At 34.7% G+C, this 11,986-nt stretch overlaps 1 protein-coding gene across 4 annotated transcripts; it reads left to right on the top strand.

Annotated features, from left to right (window-relative positions):
* Positions 1-161: 161 nt before the first annotated feature.
* Positions 162-10,764, top strand: LOC123314375 (probable sodium/potassium/calcium exchanger CG1090). Of its 4 annotated transcripts, none has more exons than XM_044899644.1 (12): positions 162-294; positions 5,219-5,360; positions 5,741-5,997; positions 6,206-6,347; positions 6,572-6,682; positions 8,131-8,308; positions 8,579-8,871; positions 9,112-9,297; positions 9,607-9,789; positions 9,902-10,004; positions 10,078-10,208; positions 10,388-10,764. In XM_044899644.1, exons 2-12 carry the CDS (start codon positions 5,222-5,224, stop codon positions 10,585-10,587), a joined length of 1,923 nt encoding a protein of 640 aa, XP_044755579.1. In that variant the 5' UTR covers positions 162-294; positions 5,219-5,221; the 3' UTR covers positions 10,588-10,764. The 4 variants fall into 4 exon arrangements, with proteins under 4 accessions (XP_044755579.1, XP_044755578.1, XP_044755577.1 ...); XM_044899643.1 differs by having other exon boundaries at positions 217-317; XM_044899642.1 differs by lacking the exon at positions 162-294 and adding an exon at positions 882-1,030.
* The last annotated feature ends 1,222 nt before the right edge of the window (positions 10,765-11,986 follow it).

Below are 11,986 nucleotides of genomic sequence, written 5' to 3'. Positions count from 1 at the left end.
TTATTTCCACTAAAATAATTGTAGAACGTTAATTAAATTTTTTAAATTTCATTATCTTCGAGGAATGACCCCAATCAGGATTTGATCACTGTCTGAATGTCGTTCAGTATATACTCAAAACAACGATTGAACTTGTTGTTTCTGTAATTTGATCATCTATTTTTTCACGATAAGAGGCAGGAACACCTATTTGTATTAAATAACATTCTGCTATGTGTAACTTTCCGCAGTTTATCACTATTATCGATGCAATTTAACAATACGAGTTGAAAAATAGTTCCCATTTTCTATGAGGTAAATATATCGTTTCTTGATAGGTAGGTAAACTATAAATGCAGATGGTTTTTATTAATAAGAATTAAATTGATTTATCTAACATCTATTTCATGTCATATTATTTATATAAGTGTTTGGTTCAGATCTTCATTGAGTATAGCCCACAGCAATTCAATCCTCAGAAATTATTCAAGCTGTATCTAATCGACTAAATTTTTTAGCATACATCTCCATTTTTATATAGATTGGGCCATTGAAAAAGGAAACAGCGGTTCTGTAAGTCGGCAGAATTGTCAAAAATTATTCAAAAACGTATCGCTTTAACTCTTAGTTGGGTATATGAAACCTCATTTGAAAGGCCTTTCTATTCCGAGGTATATATAGGTTATTTTTGTGTATTATTCTTAGTCGACACCGTTTAAAAGCCCCTTCATCCATGAGATATGAATGAAACGATTTTTGGCCTTATAAGCAACGACAAACCGAAGATAAAATCAGATTTAGGAACCGATTCTTTTCCCCTACGCTGACCACTTCATTCCATTTCCCAATCCAGAAATTGGACCGAATTGAAATTGTTACGTACTGGAAATTCCGAGCGCGTGCGCAGTCCGCGCTAAAACGGCGATATTCCTACGTCGGAAGCTTTTCCAGTCACGGGGGCGACTTTCCAAGGACGCTACGAGTGGAAAATCGGTGCCGAAGACCGAGATCAAACATACGGGTTTTCAGTGATTGTGCCCACAAGCCAGAGGTAAAATTTTATCATGAGCTTATCTCTTAATTTATCCCTTAGCGAAATACCCATTCCCTGGCTTCGAATAAGCGTTTCTAGTTGCATGATCGCCAGGGAAAACCGTTGGACTTTTCTATTTTCGTGGGAAATTGGTTTGTTTCCACTCCCGGCTTTGGGATGAGGTTTAGTAACTCCACTGGTGCGGGAGTAAATGGAGGGGGTCGTAAAAGATGTTGACATAATAAACTACAAAATTATATTTTGTCCGGTGGGGAAATCGATTTCAGTTCATCTTCCATGTGAATCTTTTCGAATCATTTTCTTTTTAGAAATAATTTATACTTTATAGTATAACTAAACTGCATTTTAGATTAGAAAAAATGCATAGATATCTTTCTTATATGCAATATATAACAAAATCAAAGGAGTTGGTTTGTTCAAAATAAATATTTATGATAATTTTTCCATTTAGACCCATCGCAGCATTCATTTAATGCTGAAAACAGTCATAAGAGATGACGAAGTCCTTTCAAGAGCTAGGAATAGTGTCTTTTCTTTAGTTTCCTGCCATAAAACTTCGCGGAAAATTGATGAAAATTATTTGGGAAAGCTTTGACGAGTTGAAGCGAACAAAATAATTATGCAAAGTTCTTCTTGAAGTTACAGAAGGTTGGAGTCATGTATTTTTTTCATTTGCTATGTGGCAGGAGTAACATTTCATTTAGAATTGTTTTTTCATCAAAATTGAATTATACCTACTGATGATGAACTGAATAAAAAAATTCATTGCGAATTATTGCTTACAAAATAAAGAGAGTTAAGGGTGTTTTTGTAATAATTTTTAGGATGAATGATGCGTTTTTTCCTTTCAAAATAAACATTATGGAATCAAAGAAATGCAATGCCGACTTTTTATCATTCTTCACCAAAAAGTGGCCGGTTATTGAAAAATCTTTACATAGAAGGAATAATAACTGACAATTTCATTGTTTTCGATCCTTTGGGAAAAATTATTATTGATATGAAACTCGAATCCTTTCATCAGAATTCCCATAATAATTGAATTTTATTGTTTCCTACTCCACTTTTCTCCATTGTGATTATGTAATCGAATTTTAGGCGATATTGCATGATAAACAATGGAAATATTAAGATTTGAAATCAACAACGCAGCTCATGTTTGGAATTGTGTAGTTTTTTTCAAGGATGTTTGGAATAAATTTTCATTTCTTCGTGGTATCATTATCAGTTTGATCTAGATGTCAGAGCTCATTGCAAATTGTTGGAATTTTCCGATTTTCTCCAATAATAGACTATTTTTCTACGAATAACATTGAAGGATTGGTTTCGCAGTCTATGGGACTCATTTTCAAGCAACCTGATCATTTCCCAAAAAATAGAAAAAATCCGATCTGTTTTCGACTGACTCCATCACTAAAACCTCAAGAACTCCATTATTATTGAAAATGGCTCGGTTTTCACTTTCGTCCATTTCTCGAGAGGCCTGTCATTTAGTTGTCGCATCAGATGAGACATCCAGATAGCGAAAAATGATTTCCGTGAACCACGAAAGTCTCTTAAATGCCACATTTTTGCTGGGACTCGATAGCACTCCGCGCAATCTTCAATCAGTCATGTTTCAAATTTTTTTCTATTTTCCACTTACTCTTTATTGGAGCTTAATGCCTCGGGATGGGAGGAAACGAAATACACGATTATTGAGGACAACAACAGAACAGGGCATTCCATCTAAAAAGGATGAAAGTCCTCCCTTCGTTGTGGTGGTTGTGCATGCACCATTTTGCACCTTTTGATGGACATTTCAAGTACATACTCCTAATTACGAATGTTCTCAAAATGGTTTCTTCTTAAAATGAACTGCTTTCAACTTATTGTTGGGTTTAAAGTTTCTGAACACTCAAAATGATGAATTTAATCTAATTTTCCATTTTTCTTTAAAAACCCTATCAGTGCTCGATAAGCCTACCACTACGTGTCAAAAAACTTCCAGTCGATCCACTGAAATATTCAGCATGATTTTCCCTTGATTGAAACCGTATCGGAGTCTTTTTTGGTCCTGCGAGTCGGTTCAATATTCTGCTTTCACATTATATGCCTTCATTTCGTTTATCAATTCCGAGAATTTCAATGGAAAATAGTAACTAGATAGCTGGACTGGAAATCCATCGTTATCGATTTTTAAATGGAAGTAAATGTGGTAGATATTATCGTTGAACCCAAATGGAATGATAAAGCTATGTATATGAAACTCATTATGTTCTAAAAAATGAAATAAAAAAGTCCACAAAAAAAACATGAAAAATTTATGAAGATATAGAAAAAGATAATTCAGCTTTGAATAATCTTACAAAAGTGCTGGAAAATTTTCTGGGCAGTTGATCGCCTCTGTGGATAAAATTTTTGTTAAATCTCGAAACTCGAACTGTGAACAGTTATCTTTTTTTTCCATTCTCGATTTCAAAGCTTCATCATTAAAAATAATGAACTTATAACAAGGGAAGTTTCTCTCGTTTTTATATATTCATTTCTATTCAGACGTCTCTAAACATCTAGATTCAGCATATACAGTGGGTCAGAATGAATATTCTTGAAACTCCATTATGTGAAAAGGAGGTCTTCTGTGTGAAGAGAGTATATTACCAGAGACGACCTGTCTCTGATATCACGCTATTCTATTGTATTTGAAAACATTGAGCCTGCACAAATTAGTTCCACGAATCATATCGATCAGTTGCTATAACAGATAACTTTGTATATGTTTCATCCCTCAGTTCATTTTCAATTGATTGAAGTCCTCTTCGAAGGATTTTCGTGGAATGTAAAATATTCTTATCAAATTAAATCAATTCACTGTTGAAATTTCGGTGTAGTTATGAATTTTCACAGTTAGGTATCAATTTTTCATTATGGCTCATTCGTTGGAGTGTCTGTCTGTGATTTTCGAACATTCAACATTTTTTGGGTTATTCGGGTGATTTGCATGTTATCAAAACCTAATCAACTCTTCAACTATGAATGTTGTTGTGTGGAAAGGCCTGATTTTACTGTGAAGTTCTTAATCGCGTGTTCAAAACTCGCTCAGCTAATTAATTCATCACATAATCTGAAACACGACGAATAACGAAGAGGAAAATGAAGTTTCAAGAGGGTTTATTCGAATATAACGAACCAATTTATAGATTTTGCTCTCGTTTCGACATCCATCATTTCCAATAATAAACATCTGAGACCCAATAATTCCTTCAAAACAGCAGGAGCCTATCAATCTTTCAAAAAGACACTCCAGAAAATAAGCTCGCTATTGTTGACGATATTAAAATCACAATTTCATACGCTTTCGTCTTTAATATTGTTCTAGCTCGAGGAGTTCAGAAACATGAGAAGCTCGAGATGAGTATTGAAAAAAAATATCAGAATTTCATATTTTAATGGATGGCGCTTTGCATATCCTTTGATCTCAGTATGACACCGCTTTTTAGAGACAAAGCTGCAATGGAAGAACATACCTTCGGGCCTTCTACATCTAAATGGGGATAACGAATGTGGATATTTCGCAGAAATGGAATATTAATTGAAAAATTATTTTGAGATGCACTAGACATAGTTTCACGAATGAGATATACCATTTTGTGATTAATCTCGCTATTCGAATGATATATTAGCTCAAAGCAGATAAAGTCAAAAGAGTATATATTCCGTCATTCTTTATCACCCTTTCATGGCTAATTCCCTGTGTCAGATTACAAATTTGTAGGAAAAAGCATGTGCATATTTGCAAATATATCAGATGACTCTCTTTTATGTATAAATTTGTGAGTACTTTTTGAATTATTGTAAAATTGATTTGTGTTGGGACCATACTTATGAATTTTCGAAATTGACAGTCATTCCAATTATTATAGTTTCAATTCCCATTAGAATTTCGCTTAAAAATCGTGAAAATTATCGAAATCTGAAAAATGAGGAATTTGCCTTATTTATTATGCTTTTATTGCCTTATATATAATGGGAGGCATTATATGGATCCATCCCATTTAATCCAAACGGTCAAACATTAATTTCTGGCATTAAGATTGGTTTTTGGGGTTCCATTTAATATGGCCACCAAGATTTCCAGATCGTTAAACAGAATCTACCTCCTTAGAAGATCTTCTTCCATTTTGTGATGATACTGATATCTTGCAGGTCATGCGACGTACCAGGAGGCATAAATTCCTACAGATATCGGTGTTTTTCCTCATCTATTCAATCATACATGTCCTGTCCGAACCAGATAAGAATGAACACCTAGAACATACTTCACAAGGATCGGATAAAGTGCGAGAGAGTGAGTAAAAAGACTATAAAAAAATCTATGTTGTCATGGACATGAAATCAATGATGGTAGGAATTTTTGGTTCACTGAAAGTGGTTCAGAGTAATTGGTGTTGAGTTTAACCTATTAAGAATAATTTTTTATTATCTGGCAAGAGAAGATAGTAGAAGAAAGGCTTTTGCAACATTGATTAGATGGTCTCCCAAACAACAGACTATACCAATTTGATGCCCACGTCTTCATCGAATCTTTTGATCGATTGCATTGTGATTCAAGTTTATATTTTTGCTTGTTTTTAATCGTTTTGACGGAGGGTGTACTTTTTATCACAGTCAAAAGCAATAGACAATATTATGCCAACTGTTGAAAGAGTGAGGTTGATTTATTTGCAGGAAATCCACAACTAAACATTCCCTCCACCAAGTTAGGTACATCGTCAAGCACAACTACGACTACTTCTACTACGACCACGACCACCACTGAGCCAACAAAAACGTCCGTTTCTACATCAACGACTAGCACTACTACAGAGAGACCCGAAAAAAATGAGAAAACTAATGAGACCATCTCGTCAGATAACACAACCATGCCCATAGTCTCCAATGGTACCGAACCATCGCAGAAATGTACCACGCCTGCCATAGAACAGGTGATATTTGAAATTGCTCGTTACTAGGTGCATTTGAATTGTCTCAAAAAGAATGCAACTTATCCAGAGAAGCTGATCGAGTTAGATCTTCTTCTCTGGAGGTGAGTTTGCTCGGAAAAATTCTAGAGAATTAGATTAATCTAGTTGATCGGCACTCTGAATGTAGTAGACAATGTTGAGACGCGAGACACTTGAAATTCTGTTTCAGTTTCCCAGGCCATTAATGAGAAATTCCACGAGGAGACATGGAGGCCTAATTGTCCATCTGATCGTCGCGATCTATACGTTTTTTGGACTAGCCATAGTTTGTGATGAGTATTTTGTTGCTTCTCTAGATCGAATATGCGAAGGTAAGAAATTCACCTATGACCCATCATTACCTGTACCCATGCCCATACCAATACCCTTATCCATACAGATATCCAAATTCATACCCATATCAATGACCATAGCCATATATCAATACCCCTATCCAAAGCGAAACCTAGACCCAAACCAATACTTTGACTGAAAAAAATCACATTGAATTTTCCTTTAAATTTAGTCATAAAAAAATGTTTTTTTTACCTTCCAGAGCTCAAAATGGCGCCAGATGTGGCTGGTGCCACATTTATGGCCGCTGGTAGTTCAGCACCAGAACTAGCAACAGTTGTAATCGGGGTTTTTCTTGCCAAAGACGATATAGGTGAGTTGAATAAATTTACTACTTCAGCTCAAGAATTTTCACTGTTTTCTGAGTATTTGTGGAAAAGTGTGTATGAAATATCAAAATAATTGAATTTCTCTATTTCGTTGAAGGAATTAATCGAGATTCTCATTGTTTTCGGGGGAAAGTTACCCTAGTAGAAGTCAGATATCGAATTTTCCTTGCATTAGAAACTTAAACGGCATGGAAATAATAGGGTCCGAGGAATTTATAACTCCTTAGCGCTCCCTCAAGAGAGAGCCTAGTCGTTAATCTCTGGGAACAGGGAGGGCTGTTACACTGTCTTCACCCTGATTTGGGAATCAATAAACGAACATTTATTGCTCTAAATCTTCTACTTTATATTTGATTTACTACCTTATATTGGCAGGAGGGCACTGAACTGACTTACAGCGTGAGTAAAAAGTATCGCAAAAAATTAATATCTTCATAAACATTGATCAGTCATTTAGTATGTGTCATCTTCTATTGTAGATGTTACTATATCTGTCGTTTCTATCTTCAGCTTCATTGCTATAAAGCTGGTTTATGAATCACAGTGAATATAAAATTTTCATTCAGAATAATAATATTCTGAAAATATCGTTTGTTCAAAGTTGGTCAATATTGTTGAAAGAAAAATACATTTTTTCTAATTTTACCATACCATCCAGGCATTATAGCAAATATATTGATGAACAGTCTGATGAGATTTCCAATAACAAACAAGGAAAAAAATTTCTTAACCCGAATTTTAATTTACATTAAGGACTCATACGACCCTGTTCTCACCCATCGAAGTTGTTTCATCAATTCGAAAACTTGAGGAGATTAAAAAAAAACTGAAATTGCCTGAAACTCTACTTAATTCAAAAGTTGAATACTTTCATCCAACCAGGATCGTAATTAGATTACCTACTGAAATAAGTTGCAAATTGGTGAATGCACTGGGAATTTGTAATAGTGTTATTATCCTAGATTATTTATACTAAAATTCAAGTGGTACTTTTAAGATACATCATTTCAGTGACCATTAAATAGACTTTCCCAATACGTGATGAATTTCTATAGAAGATTGACTTGTAAACTAAACTGCAAATGAAGTGAGACTGTTAAAAAATTTCAGTAGCTGTAACATCAACATCACTTTGGCGATGTTGTATTCTCACCCAGATACGAAAAGAATTATCCTGGGGCTGAATTTTCCTCATTCTCTTCAGCGTACAGTCGTACAGGGTATTGAAGAATGTATCTCGAATGCTTCCAACAAAATCCTCAAACCACCTTATAGAGACTTGTTAAAATCCTTTCCGCATATCCAACAATTATGTATATCACAAAGAGACAAAAAATTAAAAAAGGTTGTCCAGGTTGAGATGGGGTGTAAATGATGATATGAATCCCTGATAGGTATTGAACTTACCCGCAGTGTTTGCTTGTAATTTCAGGAATATCTGGAGTAATTGGCTCTGCGGTGTTCAACATCATGTTCGTCATTTCTGTGTGTGCACTTTGTTCGACTACAGTGGCGTACCTTAACTGGTGGCCATTAGTGAGAGATTGCTTTTTCTATGCCGTGTCCATATTGGTACTCCTGGTTACCATTTACGACAAAAGGATAACAAGGTAAAATATTAATTACAAATGCTATTCGAGATGAAATTTTCATTTGATTTCTTCTTCCAAATAGCTTCTTGAAAAAATTTGAGGACAAATAGGCTCTTTTTTACGCTTTTTACGTTTTGAGACATTCAGAATTCACCTCGTGATATCCTTTACAAGTTTTTTTCAGTTCATTTTCGAGACATTCTTCAAAACTGATAAAATCTTCTACTGTTTTAAATATTATTGGAAATAATGGAATCGGTGAATTTCAGTTCTTTGGAAATTTCACAGGGGTGAATCCATCGTTATGTTATTGATGTACCTGGTGTACTGCGTTTTCCTCCACTTCAACACCCCCCTTGAGAAATGGGCTCAAACTTGGCCAGTGCCGTGTAAAACGTACGCGCCGCAGGGTCACACCGAGCAATCTGATCTGGTTACCTATAAGAACTTGGAAGAAAACGGAAAGCATCAAACTTACGGGGGAATAACCCCCGAACCCGCCACTGCTGCCGCCCCAGCTCCTGGACCAGTACCTGTCCCTCAGGATTTCGACTTCAACAAAATGTGGGAAGATCCTTCAAGTGAGTTCTCACTTCCTACTCTGCAATTTTGAGTAATATATACTTCATCTTTACATCCTAATCACCAGAAGTAAAAGTTTTTTATTTTCTAATATTTGAGCTATAGCTGTGAATCGTACAATGCAAGAAACCCTTCACTTCATCCCTGTCATTTAGAATTGCTTTTCACGAGATCATTTCGTTCACTTTGCTGCCAACCCTACGTACTTAGTTTGCTAGATATCTGCCCTAACGTTTTAGGCTACGAAAACCAGTTCAACGCACAAGCTTTGAATCAACCCCAACCTGTTGAATCAACACCACCTGCTGCAGCAGCTCCCGTACAACTAGCTATTCCTCAAACCCAAGCTCCAGTTCAACAGGATTATTACAGGCCCAAAGAATACGACCCTTCAAAGGTTGTAGATCCGCTTGTTAAGCCAGAAGGTAAGACATTAATACGTAGAAAGATTTTCAGGTTTGGATGGAATTTTATCAGTTTTATTTCGTCAATATCATGTTGAGAAACGGAGGCTTCATAAATGGGACCCTCTATTCAGTGATATTTAATTTTTTTTTTGCGTTTTTCTAGACGAATATGTACTGGGTATTGGGCGAAAAGATTTAAGAGTTATTTTCCCTGATAGTTGAAAAACATAGATCTTATCAAAGATTTGTAGAATATTCTTACTTAACTCTTATTCTGAGCACTTCATATTTTTACTGTCATTCGAAAATCGATTCATTTTATTTCAGATCCAAGTCTCTACATTCAAGCCAAATGGTACCTGATCTACCCTATACATTACCTATGTCGTAAAACAATGCCAGACTGTCGTTCTGAAAAGTATAGAAATTGGTATCCCTTTACATTCTTCGTGTCCATGTTGTGGATATCCTTCTACTCATATTTCATGGTTTGGATGATAACCATAATTGGTAATTAACCATTGGTATTTTCTTAGTTTCAATTTGTTTCTTCAGTTTCAATCTCTATCCTTCCACCGTTTCGAAAAACCAAATGACTAATATATCATCACCCATTTCTTAGGTTTTACCTTGAACATACCTGACACTGTCATGGGTCTTACCTTTGTTGCTGCTGGAGTATCAGTACCAGATGCCTTATCAAGTATAGCTGTCATCAAGGAAGGGTAAGTGAACTTTCTTCAAATACTGGAATATTAAGAGTGGGTTAGGTCGCACGAATTTAATTTTTTCTCATAGATATGGGGATATGGCAGTGTCAAACGCAGTAGGATCAAACGTGTTCGACATACTGGTGTGTTTAGGTTTGCCCTGGTTCTTGAAGACAGCCATTGTCAGCCCAGGAAGCCAAGTGAAGGTCATAAGTAAAGGTAGGTCCAAGTTTTCAAACAGAAATTTTCAGCAGTCATTGGTGTTCTCTAATCTTCGAAGATTTTTTATTGAATCTACAAGTGGGTGAAGGTAAATTGTAAATTGTATCTTGCATCCCCGCAAATTTTCTTGACAATGGCTATGTAATCTTCTCAGATGATTCTAATGGTTTTTTCAGGATTAACATATTCCACCATTTCGCTGCTATCCACTGTTGTTTTCCTACTTGTGACCACCCATTTGAACGGATGGAAAATGGACAAAAAGTATGGTATCATACTGATGGTTTGGTACCTCATATTCATAACGTTTGCTAGTTTGTATGAATTGAACGTATTCGGCTATATGAACCCAAGGGAATGCGCCAGCGATTACTAAAGAGAATTGTTAATTCATAGGCTGAAATTTTACCTGATTTTTTTTTTTCTGGAAACGCTGTAAAATCTGAAGACGTAGCACAATAAATTGTCCGAATGTTAGAGGAAAAACTGAGGTTCTCGAAAGAGATGAAAGAATGCAAAAGGATCAAATATTAATTTATCGCATAAGAAATCATTCAAGTGCTATAACAGTCCTCATGAAGATCGATACAGGAACATTTGACGAAGCTCAAGAACTTCAATTACATACATCTTTTATCGGCAATATCCTCAGTCAATATAGAATGGAACGTAGTCAATTCCCAACCCCCTACTAGATCAATTCATTTCCCAAGCGAGCCATCTCAATTCTCAAATTCAAAAATTAAATTAAATTGTTGAAAATCTTTTATGCATCAGAGATTTATAGATAAAGGAGAATAAAGCAGATTAGCGGAATTTAGATTTTATAAAATGAACGAAACCAAAAATGATAGATGTATTTTGTAACCCCTAATTTTGCTACTCGTCAAACTGTTGAAATATAACCCCAGCTTTAATGTAGAATAAATTAGTTTTTACGAGGTGTAGCTTGGATTGTATACGTCAATTTTTCAGAGAAAACAGTTGAATAAAGAGGAAATATCAGTTAATATATAACACTCTCGTCCTTTAATTTCCAAGTTTTCAACTAAAAAGCTAATAAAAATAATGTTTTGCACTTTCTTATTTGATCATTGGCGTTAAAGTCTGAATTCTTCTGTTTTCTCCGACATATTTTGATAATTCTTCGACAGTCGTCGTCGAAATTAGATTGAAAAAATATGTTATATTGATGAGGTGTTTTATCGTTGAAAAATAAGATCGAAATTGCCATTCTCGATCATTGATGAGATGTTATATTTGTTCAGCTGTTGGTATATCTCTACAAAAAGCAATTATTCAATAACTGTATTTCTATAGTTCGAAAAATTAGATAATTAGTTGTTAAAAAAGATTTCATCAATCTTAATCTGAACACAAGCTAAAAAACACTCTGTCACATTCGTGCCAACTCTTCAATTCTCCACCTTTGTATTTATTATTATGGACAATAACATTTGGAATAGATTTTTGGGATTTCCCGAAATAAATCATACATTAATTTCCGGATTAGACAATTTGAGTGATATATACCTAGAGTCATTCATTATTGAAATTGAATATTTATATACAGATCACTTATTTAAGTACGAAAATTACTCAGTATTAAAAAACTTTACATCGAAAATTGTTCGTATTATATATATTCGTAGGATTAATTATTTATATTTATCTTTAAACATATATAATTGTAGTTTTTTACGAATTTTATTGGTGATGTTTAATGAATTATTTAACGCAGAATAGTATATTAATTTGTAAATAATTGTTATTGG

The sequence above is a fragment of the Coccinella septempunctata genome, chromosome 5 (assembly GCF_907165205.1).
Source record: "Coccinella septempunctata chromosome 5, icCocSept1.1, whole genome shotgun sequence".
NCBI lineage: Eukaryota > Metazoa > Arthropoda > Insecta > Coleoptera > Coccinellidae > Coccinella > Coccinella septempunctata.
Note: the sequence above shows the minus strand (reverse complement) of the source record. Positions and strands in the feature narration are given on the sequence as shown.